This window comes from Botrytis fragariae (assembly GCF_013461495.1).
Source record: "Botrytis fragariae strain BVB16 chromosome Unknown tig00000075, whole genome shotgun sequence".
Taxonomy (NCBI): Eukaryota; Fungi; Ascomycota; class Leotiomycetes; order Helotiales; family Sclerotiniaceae; genus Botrytis; species Botrytis fragariae.
In genome coordinates, this window is record NW_023500995.1 from 1,140,654 (window position 1) to 1,155,461 (window position 14,808).

General features: G+C 45.5%; 2 protein-coding genes across 2 annotated transcripts; one reads left to right on the forward strand and one right to left on the reverse strand.

The window, feature by feature from the left end:
• Positions 1-2,526: 2,526 nt before the first annotated feature.
• Bfra_005845 (putative cell morphogenesis protein pag1 protein) lies at positions 2,527-10,563 on the forward strand (the record flags this gene model as incomplete). Its single annotated transcript, XM_037336220.1, is given in 5 exon segments — positions 2,527-2,620; positions 2,631-2,711; positions 2,862-3,514; positions 3,567-3,797; positions 3,850-10,563. The coding sequence occupies 5 exon segments, from the start codon at positions 2,527-2,529 to the stop codon at positions 10,561-10,563; spliced, it is 7,773 nt and encodes a 2,590-aa protein (XP_037191430.1).
• Positions 10,564-11,738: 1,175 nt separating this feature from the next.
• Positions 11,739-13,982, reverse strand: Bfra_005846 (uncharacterized protein; the record flags this gene model as incomplete). The annotated part of the gene is made up of 3 exons (XM_037336221.1): positions 11,739-13,017; positions 13,070-13,534; positions 13,585-13,982. The coding sequence occupies 3 exons, from the start codon at positions 13,980-13,982 to the stop codon at positions 11,739-11,741; spliced, it is 2,142 nt and encodes a 713-aa protein (XP_037191431.1).
• Between the last annotated feature and the right edge of the window lie 826 nt (positions 13,983-14,808).

The window sequence follows — 14,808 nt, forward strand, 5'->3', positions numbered from 1 at the left end:
CTTGAACTCTGAAGATCTGCCGATAGTTCAGAGGAAATTGAAAGAGAGGATAACCGCAGAAACGGCGGAGAGGATATGAGTGAACTTATGCTCAGACAAGAGCCGAGAAGAAATGACACCTGGCTAGTTGGAGAGTTAAGTCGCCGCTATGCTGACTGTGTTTTAAAAAAAACGAGATAAGGTTTGATATCGACAGATATAAATTATTATGTACACATGTACAAAATGTATGTTGTAACTACGGTAAACTGTTTGGATCCTTGAGGACGATCAATCACAAGTCTAGCCGAGTCGAGTTTGTACGAGAAGTGTTCTTTTACTTTCTAAAAGGGCACGGTCAACCCGTTGATCGCGGAAAGGCACTGGAGGCAAAGGCAAAGGCAAAAGCAAAGGCAAAGTTGTTGAATGGATTCGGAGGCCGTCGGAATATTGTTCAAGATCCGAAAAGACGCCGAAAGTATGACAAGATGAAAAGCTTGCAAGTAATTTGAATGTTGATCGAAGTGAAATTGAAAGTGGTGGTGGATGGAGGAAATGATGGGTGTGGCTGGATGGTGTGGCTGGGTGGTGTGGCTGGTGATTGGTGGCGCAAAGTGGTGTGGACCGGAAGAGACAGTGAATGAAGGCGATGAAAGCCACCTGGGTAGGAAGTGCTAGTAGTCTCTAGGGAGGTATATGTATAATAAGTAGATTGATTGGTACTTGGATAGGGGGAAGTTTCGTTTGAAGGGAAACAATGAGAATACGAATGCGAAGAATCAACAAACACACTCAGCAAAGCACCATTTAGACCGTGGTTTGGTTTCCTTCTATACATACACATGGATGGGTCACTTCTATGGATCTTGCTCTGTGTGCTCCGTGTGTATGTATACTGGATGCCGGCTCGGCTTGCTGTCAATCATAATTCCGGGTTTCTGGGGAGATTGAAATTTCCGTCATATGCACCCCTTGCACCCCTTGCAGTCCATGGATAATATGGATAACAGTACCTCGAGACAGAGAGAGAGAGAGAGAGAGAGATGTCGAACCCTACCTAGCAAATCGAGAGGTACAATTCATGGCATCACAGTTACAATGTTCAATGTTTGTGTTTGCGTTTGCCTGTGCCACGAGAATGAGCGGCTGCTTTCCGCATCTCTACTCAACCCCCATTCTCCTAAACACGAAACCAAGCAACTTGTGTGAACGTTCCATCATGTAAAACTTCTTCCGCCACACATATTTCCACACGGTATTAGATATCGGCACTGAGCCAATTGCCATCGACGTGCACAGGAAAAAGTCTAACGGCCACTGAGAGATCCGACATTCCGCTTTAGGAGTTAACGTAACTGGGTGGGACCAACGGACTTTGGTGATTTTGACCTTCGGCCTGGGATTGATTGTCCTTGTCTATATGTGAACAGTGTAGGTAGATCTAGAACAATAATATCATGCGAGTTAGTGCTGAGTGGGATACTTACATCATCAACTTTTCGAAATTGTAGTAAAACATCGGATCCGGTATATGATGAAGCTTCCATAAGGTTTTGCTACTGACTCCGAGAAAAATGGAGAATGGAGTGGTGGTGGTGGATACTTGAATGGGAAAATCATGTCATCAGTTTGCTGGGTGATGGTGACTGTTACAACATCCTTCCGTCTATGCATATCAGATACCTATCTACCTACCTTGTCATTATAGTCATCGCACAACACGATGGAAAGAAATCGCTTCATTCTGCTTCTCCTGCTCATGACCGGCACCTGCCTAGGTAGGGACCGATCTCAAACATTCAATATTGCTGAGAGCTTGTGTAACATGGAGCGAAGAGATATCTCAGCCGTTTAGTCAATACTCTCAACAAAAGGGGTATAGGTAAGTAGGTATTAATAGATGAGCCCTTCAAGGTTCAAGATGTCTTGAACTGAGAATTCACCGGAAATTCATCAATCAATTCTGCACATATGTCTATCGTCTATTCAGAGATGTTAAATAGGCATCTAGAACTCAGAACACAGCTAGATCCTCTATCGATTACAGACAGGGGATCTATCGTCCCGGCTCTCTAGGCGAATCGTCGAAAGGGAAGGGAAGGGAAAGGAAAGGAAAGGAAAGGGAAGGATCCGTGCCGGCCAGCTCATCTCTACGCCGTACTACTACTACTACCTAGTAGGAGTTGTAGACATTATTGATTCTTATTTTGAAGATTCCTAGGTAGTCCTATTATTACAACCGAGTCATGAATGATTGGTATGCAGAGAAGAACTGAGTAGCGAGTGTCAAGTTAAATATACTTATTATGTTCAACAATCTGCATGGTCCATATTCGAGTCTCGTATTGCTGTTGTTGAGCCCACGTGAAAGTGCAACGTAATGATTCTGTATGTGCCCCGTATCTGTACCTATATATGTGTTGATTATTCTGTCTACGATTTACATCGTGTAAGATGTTCCATGGGCTGGGGCTGGGGCTGGCTCAGCGGCATCAGGGGTCTGTTCCAGGGGTTGGACAATCATTGGCTGCTAACACATAACCTACTATGAACATTCGCGATATTCTTCAAATCGTAGATTTAGAACATCAAAACGTTGGAAGAAAGTGCCAATTGAAGCTGCGACGATATAAGCAACTGCGTTTCTATAGCTAGGAGGTCCAATAATGAGAGGAACAAGGAAGTAGAGAATGTAGGGAGAAGTATATGGGCAATATCCCGTGACAGAATGAGTGAGTACCATGCCCGTTGGGGTATTTTAGCTCAAACTTCCCGACCCTCAGAACTTGACGCAAAGCATTGCATTACATTTTTAGGGGACCAGCCTTTATTTACTCATGAGACACATCCTTGCTGATACTTCTCTCAAGCATCATTTCCAGATCATCGTGCTGAAGGTATAACAGAAAACTTCTCGCCCATCGACATTGATGTGACTACGTACCCTGCAACCTTGAAACGCTCGCATACCACCAACTCGAAATCCGGTGTTCACTCTCGAGAGCCAAGTGCGAATCAGTCCTTTTTCGCAGGACTCAAGGCCGCTTTTTCCGAATCGCCTTCCCAACCTGCCAATCTATCACCGCGACTCTACACAGGTAGTACGAGAGGGGGGTCGATAGATGCAGATGCGAAAAGCCATCACCGAAATACTAGCATCGTTAATGGCATACAGCGGTCCAGGAATGGGAGCTTTGGGAGTTCATCTACAAGCCCGCTGAGCCCGCAGATAATTGCTGCTGCAGGTGGAGATTGGACAGATGCATCGGTCATGGGCGATTCGAATTTCTCCTCCAGCGCATCCAGCATGACCAGCGGCACTTCTTTCAGCTCGAATACAACATTTGTCCCCTCCCGGAGCCCTTCAGCGGCCGAAAATGCGCCATCAGGCAGCGCGCAGAGAAATATGGAGCGTGGTAATAGTAATAGTGGGAGGAGCCGAAGAAATCATGCGCATCATCATTCCCATTCAAGACATCATAAGGACGAGTTGAAAACTGTTGGCGAGTATGCTCTGCATGTCTTGTTCACTTCAGTCAGTTCTCCTTGACCATTTTGTTGGCATAATTTCTAATGTCATGCTCCAGTTTATTGCGCAAGCAGAGGAAAAGATCTCACAGTGTGTTACTTTACCACTGGACCCAGAACCTCAAATTGAACATATATGCGGAATGGGAGTAGACCCGGCATTTGATCAACTGATCTCTGCTTTGGGTCATATCGCAAGCCAAAAACCTAAGCCTCTCATTGATTCAATGATGCTATGGCGAAAGAACAAGAGTGATGCTGCCAACGAGGCTAGGATTCAGCTTCAACAGGTATGCTTGAAATGTCCAAGTGTCTACGTCCGCTGCTCATGGAACCCTATAGTCTCGCGGCAATTTGCTCCCAGGCCAACTCCCTCGGAGGAACACTGAGCCGCCTCATATGCACCAAGACGATCTAATGGCTGGTCTGCCAACTATCGCTGCGCGGCAAGAGTTTGTCGCCCAAGCAGAACGACGATCAACAGCTTCAATATTCATACTGTGCCGAGTCTTGATGGAAGTCATTGGCCAAAGTACCTTGGCTCGTATAACTCCTGAGATGGAAGAAAAGCTAGAAGGAATTATTTTCGGACAACTGAAGATCGCCGATGCAGACCAACTGAGTACCTCACCTCTCAAGATGGCCAACTGGTTCTTGTTCAGTCAATTGCTTGGCGTTATGGCTGAGATCAATTTCGACAGCGTCACTGATCGCTTCATAGCGGACCTCGAGAAGTCGCAGAAGGATTTAGTAATCAAAAGTCCAGTGAACAGAGATATCGAAGGGCGAATGGTTTTGGTTCTCGGTGGTATGAAGCACATTCGTCTCAAGACATATCCCGAGGAAGCGTGGGACCAATCTTGCGATTTCATGATCAATCTTGGTAAATTCTTTCTGAAATCTCATGGACAACAACTGAAATATGCCTATTGTATGGCCCTTGAAATCCTTCTTTTGCCAATTGCTGCCACAGCAAACACGGAACTCAATATGCCGAAGTGGACTGAAGTGTTAGCGACCATAGGTCCTAGACTGGCTTCGATGTTTATTAAACCTCGTCACTGGGCTGTTGCGTTTCCATTGACAGCTACGTTGCTCTGTGTTTCTCCCACAGATACCTTCTCAACACAATGGCTTCAGCTAGTATTACCCCTGCAGGCAAAAATGAAGGAACCAAGAACTAGACCAATTTGTCTGCAGGTGATCTCGAGGCTTGTCTGGACTTATTTGCATCGCACAAACGAACCTACGAATGCCACAATCAAAAAGTTAGAAGATGTCATGAGACTTGTATTACCTCCTGGCAAAAAGTCCTACATCTCAACGGATTCATCAATCATCGAACCGTTAATTCAGATCATACGCATCATTGGTTTTAAGTATCAGGATTTCTGTTTCCGGACGATAGTCTTCCCCTTAATTAATGCAGATTTATTCGCTTCTGGACGGGAGCTCAAAGTCGAACAGCTAGAGCCAGAAAAAATGGTTGTAGGGATTCGAGCTTTCCTTGCCATCATGTCAGATCTAGAGAAGGGCGAACAAGGCTGTCCACCATTTCCACAACACTACTCACCGTTACCGGTGTTCGAAAGGATGCCGACTTCACCCATTATGACAGCCCCTCGCAGCCCCATTACCCCGTCTCTAGTAGTTCCCAGCCGCGAAGAAAGACTCTCGCGACCCGTGATTACTAATACACTTGGCGATGTTGCCAAAGAGTATTACGCAAAGTTTTGTGAAATTTTAGGAAAAATTACCATCATCTGCGACAATACTTTTGGGGGTCAAGCCGTTTTGGATGAGAAGTTCAATGGACCCATACCCAAAACCCCACTGGCTGAGAGCTTCAACTTTCGCCGAGACGACCACCTAACTCCATCAGAGCAAAAACAAGGATTCTACGAGCTATTGCATGTTGCAGTACAAGCACTACCTAGGTGTTTATCGGCCGATATACCGTTTAACATTCTTGTGAATCTCCTCTGCACCGGAACCGCTCACGTGCAGTATAATATTGCAGAGTCATCGGCACAGTCTTTGAAGTCAATTGCTAGACAATCTCACGCTCAGCCGGTTACTATTGGGTTTGCTCGTTTTATCTTCACCTTTGATGACAGATATTCTACAATGTCTGATGGTGGTATGCTTGGCCCTGGCCACATCGAGAATACTCTGAAGCTCTACGTGGAGCTACTTCAGATCTGGATTGAAGAGATCAAAAACAAAATGAAAGACGCTGCATCAGATATCTCAGAAGATGGTTCTGCCGATAAGAGGGGCGTTCAACTAGATCTATCTGGGATCTGGGCGCATGTTGACGAGGTTGAGTCGCATGGCTTGTTCTTCTTGTGTTCACAGTCAAGGCGAGTGCGTGCCTTTGCAGTTACAGTCTTGCGTCTGATCACAGAATTTGACACTGCTTTGGGTAAGGACAATGGCCGACTGATACATATCCTTGAAGGGGATGCCAAAGGAGTAATGGATTTCAACGACGAGACCTTGTCCGTTGCAGAGCGAAGTAGATTACAACGTGGCTTACAGAAGACAGACCTGACAGAAAGGAATGAGAGTGATTTGATCGAGCTTTGTAGCAGCGATGTCTCTTATGACACAACTCTATGGTTCAAAATCTTTCCAAATTTAATACGAATCAGTTACGATCGTTGTCCATTCGCTGTGACGCTGGGACGGGAATTAATATGTAATCGAATCCTTCAGATGTACCGAGGTATCGTTGTATTGTCAGAAGCAAATCGTGGTCCGCAATATGGCTATGACACTGGTAGCGGCCGTTTATTGTCAAGGTCATCAACCACTCCACCGGAAGTACTGATTGAACAGTGGAAACTTTATCTTATCGTTGCATGTACTACACTCTCGGACAAGGGTGGCCAACAGCAATCATCACCGCCAATAACGCAACACTATCGAAAGGGATCGAAGCCAAATCAAACATTAGAGAAAATCACCTCCGCAAGGATTCTCTTCAAGTACCTCATTCCATTACTCTCCGTGGGTCCAGCTTCAATTCGAGATGCAGTGGTCGTGGCACTTGGAGCGATCAACATTAATATTTACAAAACACTACTAGAAGAACTACAAGGAGTAGTAAGCCGGTGCAACGATGATGCACGCGCTCGTATCCATCAACGGAGCTCTAGCAGCCCTAGAAGAAACAGAAGGACTGATTTGCTAAGAACCGAAGTCACTCATGTGTACAAATTAACAGCTTCGTTCCTGAAAGAGAAGGAGATTTACGAAGACGATTGGATCCTAAACAACCTTGTTATCTATACAAAGGATCTTAAAATTTTCCTCATGGACGGAGAAGTTCAGCTGGATTGGGAGTTCCAAAAGCTCCGTCGTCACTACTGTGGATTAATGGAAGAGCTCTTCGAGGGTATCAATCTTACCAAAGACCCTTCTCGGTGGATGACATTCGAGTCCAGGAAGTCTTCCTTTGCTCTCATGGAGGACTGGTGCGGCTATTCGCCAAATCAGAATCAAATACGACAGCGAGAGGACAATATGAGACAATCAATGATCAACCAACAATCAGTTGGTGAACGGGGAGTTGTAACGGCTGCGATGGAAATTGAAAAAAGAAACCTTCGAACCGCAGCTCTAAGCGCAATGGCTGCATTATGTGGAGGTCGTGTCAGCATAACAACAGAAAGTGGAGCCAATTTGCAATTCGACATTCGACGCATGCTCTCATGGGTAGATACTATATTCAACACTGGCAGTGATCGGATGCACGTTATCGGGCGACGAGCTTTGAAAAACTTGATAGTACACAACAAGGAATTCCCCTACCTACTAGAGCATTCAATCACTAGGTGCTATCTTGCAGAAGCAGCCAAAGTACTCCAGAGCTATTTTGGAGTCGTGACTGAGGTATTAATCGAGTATCCAGACTATCCAATGCCCTTCTGGAGATTGCTGGGTATTGGACTTTACACACTTGGAAGCGAATTGGGCGATATCCGCATCAAGTCCGCCCGTATACTTCGTGCTTTAGAGGAGAGACAGCAACGGAGTTCTAAAATACAAGATTTTGACATCAGCATTTCAGATAAAACAAAAGCAGTTTACAAGCTCGCCCAATTCGAAATTTCGAAACGATTGTCAACCAACCATTCCGAATTGGCATTTTTAATCTTCTCTGAGTTTACTATGTATTTCAAAGAGCTGCAGGCTGGGCCACAAAGAAATATGGTTGCCGCTATTCTGCCATGGATCCAAATCATAGAACTACAACTGGATCCGAATGGCGGGCCAACTGCGCAATCGTATGTTCTGTTGGCAAATCTGTTTGAGATAACGATTAGATGCAGTAGCACTCTTCACAATGAAGTACAGGCTTTGTGGCAAGCGCTTGCCACAGGCCCTCACGCTGGGAATGTTCAATTAGTACTAGATTTTATCATGTCATTGTGCCTCGACAGACGAGAACAAAATTTTGTGGAGTATGCAAAGCAAATTGTAGTGTTCTTGTCTAGTACTCCTGCTGGCGGCAAAGTTGTGGAGTTTCTATTGATGCAGATCACGCCGAAAGCTATGGTCCCCAATGAGAAACGCGAGTTTTTGCCACCTCCACCTGATGTTGGAAAGCTGCCGTATATGGCAGAACTCTCGGAGGCATTGCCGATTGGAAATAAACAAACAGGACTCTCGTTGGGTCAACTATCTCTCATCCTACTCGTCGATTTGATGGTATCACCTGTTCAGCTTGTGGCAGACAACGTTCCTCTTCTTTTGCAAGTAGTGACTGTCCTCTGGGATCACTACATACCGCTGGTACAAGAACAAGCTCGAGAAATGTTGATTCATCTGATACATGAGCTGGTGATTTCTCAGATTGATGACGAGAGTACTAACCCAAGTAAGAATTCAATCGAAGATTTTATTGAGTCAATTCGCCGTCATGATCCCAAAGTTATCTGGCATTACGACGATAACAGCGGCAAGGTATACGACCAAGAGAACAAGGTTCCTCCTGGTATGGAGCTCCTCACCAGCGAGGTAGTGAGGGATTTCGAAGTGAAATATCCTGGAATACAAGAGCAGTGGGCCAAATTATCGTTGACTTGGGCAACATCTTGTCCTGTTCGACATCTTGCATGTCGATCATTCCAGGTCTTCCGATGCACTCTCACTTCACTCGACCAGTCTATGCTTGCTGATATGTTAATAAGACTTTCAAATACAATTGCCGACTTGGAAAACTCTACCCAATTATTTTCTATTGAGATACTCACGACATTACGGACGCTCATTCGTAAGCTCGAGCCTGCTGACCTACTCACTTTCCCTCAACTCTTCTGGACAACATGTGCTTGCCTGGACACGATAAATGAACAAGAATTTTTAGAAGCTGGCCATATGCTCGAGGAACTCCTTGCAAAACTTGACTTAGATGACCCCTCGGTTAGAGATTTACTTGCTGAAGGACGACCTACAAACTGGGAAGGTACCTTTGGAGGAGTTCAAGCTTTGGTTTACAAGGGTATTCGTTCATCGGCCTGTCTTGATATGACACTCGCAACTCTTAATAAGCTCATTACATTACCGAGTGACGAGCTTATCGGAGACGATAGTCGATTGTTGTTTGCGGTGTTGGCTAACTTCCCTGGCTTTCTAAATGCAATGGACCAACCAAGTATTGATCAGAAGAGCATACAAACTGCCGAGATTCTCGCGGGTGTTGCAGAAGCACAAGGCTGTAGCACCATCTCGCGGGCTCTTATTGGGTTCGCTGGGTCGCGTTACCGTTCTAGCAAAGATTTCCTGGCGCAACTGGTGTCTGCTCTTCGCGAGTCGTTCTTCCCGAAATGGGAATTCCGTAGTTTGACATTCGTCATGGGCTCTCTAACAAACAGTATACCATGGTATAAGTTAAAGACAATGCGCATTTTATGTGCTATCATTCCTGACATCGACATGAAGAAGCCGGAGATTGCTTCTCATGGGCCTGATCTTATCTCGCCTCTCCTAAGACTGCTTCAAACAGAATTTTGCATGGAAGCTCTAGAAGTACTAGACAAGATCATGACCATGACTGGAACTCCAATGGACAAGCACCATCTACGTATGAGCATGACGAGATCCTCTTCAAGGGCGATGAGGAAAGAATATGATAACACTCAGAGCCTCTTTGGTATCCCAGAGGATTCCGGCTGGTCAATTCCGATGCCTGCGAAGCAAGCTAGTATCACAAGATCTAATGTTCATGCCGTGTTTTACATGTGCCAGAGTACTAAGAATACGGATCATGAAGTTGCTGCGACCCCAGATGTAGAATTTCATGTGGATGACTTCCAATACGGTTATTTCCCGCAACCTGAGAGAACTGAGACTATGATGTCGGATGAGGCTCGAGGCGATGGCAACATTGGTGACCTTATGATGAAGCTGGACAGCTTGGATGACTTCTTTGAAGATAGCCTGCAGAGTCCCACTAGCGATGGCCGGTCCTCAAGAACCATTACAGAAGTTGGGTTTTCGGGCGAAAACTTCGATTCTGCTGCGGCTCAATTATATGATGAACAAACTCTACCTATTCTTCATCAGTCTCTCACTCATTCAGCAACCAATTCTACGTTTCAAAATGGCTTTGCTGATTTACGGCCATCACGGGAATCAAATAACGCCATGACTCCGGCTGCTTTCAATCTCGTTCCTACCTCTAGACCGAGTTTACACGCGCGGGCTTTGACATCACCTTCAACGTCATCAGGTCATCCCAATATAACATACATGTCAGACGACGACTTCAGTGAAGATGTTTTCTCGGATGGTGAAGAGGATCGTGCAACAACTTCAGGAGAAGGGTCGTTTTTCCTTGAGAATATGATCAAGCCCCTTGCAGCTGGTACTCGATTGGGCATGCGAAGACTCACTGGAGGCAGATCACGAGATAATGAACGTTTTCGAGATAGCCTACGAGCAGAAAGGAGAGGGATTTCACAACCTCCTCGGTCGCCACGAGTACCCAAGGTCCCTACCGCGTATCTTCAGCCTCAGAAACCCTTGAGTCCGGAAGAGGGTATATAATAATTAAAAAGTGTTGCATTGGTCTGTGTGGTGTTGAGATTTATAATTATTGTCTGACGAAATTTATGGAAGATGCAATTTTTGACGAGACCATTTAATGAAACGAGTGCGAATTTTATTCTGGAGTTTATTGAAATGGGAGCAAGCGATGAACGGGGACTGTGTCTTGTCGATTTGCCATCTTGATTTTTCTGAAATCTCATCTTTAGTTGGGTCGGAATGGAAATTTTATGGAAGGAAATTTCAAAACGATTTGGATGATGGCTGATTAGATTTATGGATGAATGTGTGCTTGTTGTGGAGTTCATCGGGAAACAACTTGTGATAACAATCTAGCATGGATGATAGGAATCCTGTATTGTGTGTATGTACGATAGTGTGAGCTCAGCTGCTTAGGGTCGGCTATTTGTATTTGATTGGTAGTCCGAGGTGATAAGAATAATACGATCATTAATTCTCGTGGATGTGGCGTTGACTAGGTATTCAGTGAGCTTACTTATGTCTTGTGTCTTGTTTTTGAATTGTGTGTGTGAGGAAGGGGTGGCTGGAAGCTTAGTGGTATAATGACTCCTGATCAATTCATCTCAAAAGCACATCCCTACGCCGTGTTTCAGTAGAGTATACGATAAATCAGGTATTGAGACTTCATCTACAGTTGAGAAGTTCGGATACTCATGGATTCATTTCCATGTGAGTAATGTAACAGGAGCAGATTCGTTGTGAGCGCCATCAGGCTCATTTTGATTGACCAAAGATTCGCAAGTTGAGACAACAAGAGTAACGACCAAATTAGATAAAGGATATATAGAACGCAAAATACACAGAGATATGTGATCTTCATACTGTTGTGCCATGTCGATATTAACTTTTTGAGATCAGATTTTTTGTTGCTGCATTGTTTCCCCAGTGATTTCGATCACAGTATTGCATCAGTGCTAGAGAACAAATGAAAGTCTATATATATACAGATATGTATTATTTCCAGCCCCATCCCTTCCCATCCCATTCCATGACAACCCAATCCATGTATACATACAAGCCTCGCTATCCACCCGACTCATCTGCCATGAGTATGGAATCCAGTAAACTACCTATATACATCAAGGGAATCCCTCATATCTTTCCATTCCATTCCATTTCCTCTTCCTCCCTACCCCCGAATACATAAAAAGCTTTTACAGCCACCCCCCCTCCACAGCATTCGGATCAATAACCGGAGTCGGTTTTCTCGCAATCACCATGCCTATCGGCGGTCCACCATGTCCTATATTCACACCCGCATGCGCATGCGCCTGCGGATTATACGCAATGCGCACTTCCTCATCCCGGGAATCAGGCATCGGGTGTCTCTGCGCAGAGGCCTCGGGGTGGCTTCCGATAGGTGTGGGTGCGGGTGCAGGAGTCCTGCGATCTGGCATTCTGGGGGCAGAATGCGGAGAGGGACTATTTCTTGTGCGGAGACCGGAGGGTACCCATCCGGATTGTCGGATGTTGTTGCTTAGTGCTGCTTCTTCTTCTGTTTCTTCGTTGTGAGTTTGGGTTTGAGGTTGGTTTTGATTATTATCTTGATGTTCGGCGCCTTCTTTTTCAGCGCGGCCTTTGCGCGAGAAATTGCGACGGGTGCCGGGGTTTTTGGGGTCGGAGATTTGTCGGGTGAGAAAGGAGTCTGCGGGGGGCGACATGGATTCGGCGCCCATGGCACTGGTTATGTCGGCGTAGAGAGCGGGCATTGCGGGCATGGGTTCGTGTTGGTGGTCGACGGAGGTGGAGGGGCCGTCGGCGGGCGCGTAGGTGCGTCGATCTCCGGTGAGAGCGAGGTGCCAGTTTGCTTGGGAGGTTTTGGGGGCGATGGGGGTTTGGATGTCCTCCATGATATCGAGGGGTGGGAGGTCGGCGGTTGGAGGGAGAGTGTAGGGGTTTGTGGTTGGAGCTGGGGTTGCGGCTGGGACTGGAGACGTGCTTACAGGTGGTGGGGAGCGAGAAGGACGGGGACGGAGAGCTTGTGGCTCAGGGGAAGAGGAGTGATAATACATCTGGGGCTCGGGAGATTGAGATGGGTAGTAATGCTGAGGTTCAGGTGATTGCGATGGGCGGTAAGGCTCTGAGGAGGGTGGACCACGTGTTCGACTCGGGTCGTAGGACTCTGGAAGTATTTCAGAGTGTGGTGGTTGGAATGGATCTCGATCTGGTATAGGAGATGGAGAGCGAAAGTTGCGGGCGTAAAGATCAGGAGTTGGTGCTTCAACGGGTGCATCATGTCCGGCAGGCGTGGTGGGTCGATGATAAGGAGATTGAAAGACAGGTGCATAGCCTAGATTGTTGATACCGCTCATTTGAGAGTAATGATCTTGAGGTGGTGGAGAATGACGTCCGAATGAAACTGGAGAGTGAATTGGTTGTAGAGATGGCGTTGGGTTAGGAACTGCTTCAAAGGTTGATTTTGATGGCCGCGGACTGGAAAGAGTTAGTTGCTAACGGAAGAGTATAAGATTTACTAAAGACTCACGGAGACGTGGCACCACGAGGAACGCTTGATTCTCGTTTGTTTCCTCTTTTACGAATAAGGAAGAATGCTGCTATAGATGCTCCTATGATAACAATCAAAGCACCAATCGTTCCACCGACTATCGCCCCAGTATTTGAGCTTCCCTTCGATACCGCAGCTGCCGAACTTGTTGATTCTGGGATTGAAGGTGTCAATGACCCCTTCCCAGCAGTAGCCGAAGCTGTGGACTGTGTTGGAGTTGCGGTCGTTGAAGACGGAAACGAGGTGGCTGCTCCAAAGTTACTAGGATTTTGAATTGTGATTGTTGGGTTGAAAGTCACTCCAGTATACACAATCTGTAGGTTATCATCTGTCGCTTGACCAGCAAAAGTGGTTACTGCTGTGACGTTTGCAGTGGAGGGGCCACATCCAAATTGTGAGTAGTTTTCCGGGTAATTAACTTTGTAACAGTTTGAATTCGAAGGGCTGAGAATGTGTTAGGAAATTTATTTCATATATCGCACATTTTCACTAACCATGTTAAGATACCATTATTAATCATGAAGGAATTCGAAGCATATCCAGCACTATTATGATCAATACAAGAGGTATATAATCCATCCGTACAAGGAATCGGGTCCGATCCAGCTGACGAGGTTGGACAGCATCCAATAACTCCGTACGAAGTATCGTGAATACATGAAGATCCACTTGCACAACCCACTGACTGAGCTTTATTCCCTCCGATCCAACCACATATATCAACATCGAATGAGCCTCTCTTAAACAGATCACGAGGCTCTAGGACCGTATTAGTCGGTCGTGGAGACCATTCATCTCCCTTATACGTAGCTGTCTGTTGAGCTGCGGCCCATGGTATAGCATTCGTAGCTCCAAACAAAGTAGAGAAAAAAATTATTATCAAGGGAGACATGACAAAGAAAGAGATTAAAGACTCCACGACGTAATGACGGAGAGAGCTTGACAAAATGAACGACAGAGAAAAGAAATAACAAGAAAGGTCGAAAAAGTTTCAAAATTACATGACAGAGGGCATGGAAGATCTTAAATGAAGAGAAGTAAGCTTTGATGAGCACTTCAATCCATTTGAAAACGCCGCAACCCAGAAGAGAAGAATAAGGGCATTTCCGGGGGCCAGAATCCCACGACAAGATCTATTTCTACATTATCAAACACTTATTTCTCTAAACACGTACAAACCCAATTGGATCGCGAGCGAAGGATGCGACCACAGGACAAATTTAATCATTTGTAAAGAGTCGTGTATGATTTCTCAAAGAGGCTGTGGGATTTGTGAAATGTAACCAAAGACCCTCAATTGGAAAGTTGGCTTCGCCACTTTTTATTATTGGTATAGCAGCAGCTGGAACAGAGGAACTTGGAGAATGTGTTGAGTGGAACCAAAACCTGATATACCAATTGCCAAATTAAGATTCTTGAAACTTTTCAAAGAAAACTTTGTATCCATTATCAAACTTGATGATTGTTAGAGATTTGTATTGTATTTTGTTGATGTGGTTGCTATGATCCATTGGTACCTGCATTTGCGATGAAGGAGGATCGGCTAGTGATTCCCGAGCTTACTGTACCATCAATCATCCAACCCCCCTGCCTGCTGCAGAGAACACATCCCAATTCCTTGTACGAGCTTATGTACTGCTGATTGTTGATGTCTATTTTTACCATCTAATTCAAAAGAGAATAAGTTGTTTCTTCTAGAAATGTGAAGGGTAACTAAG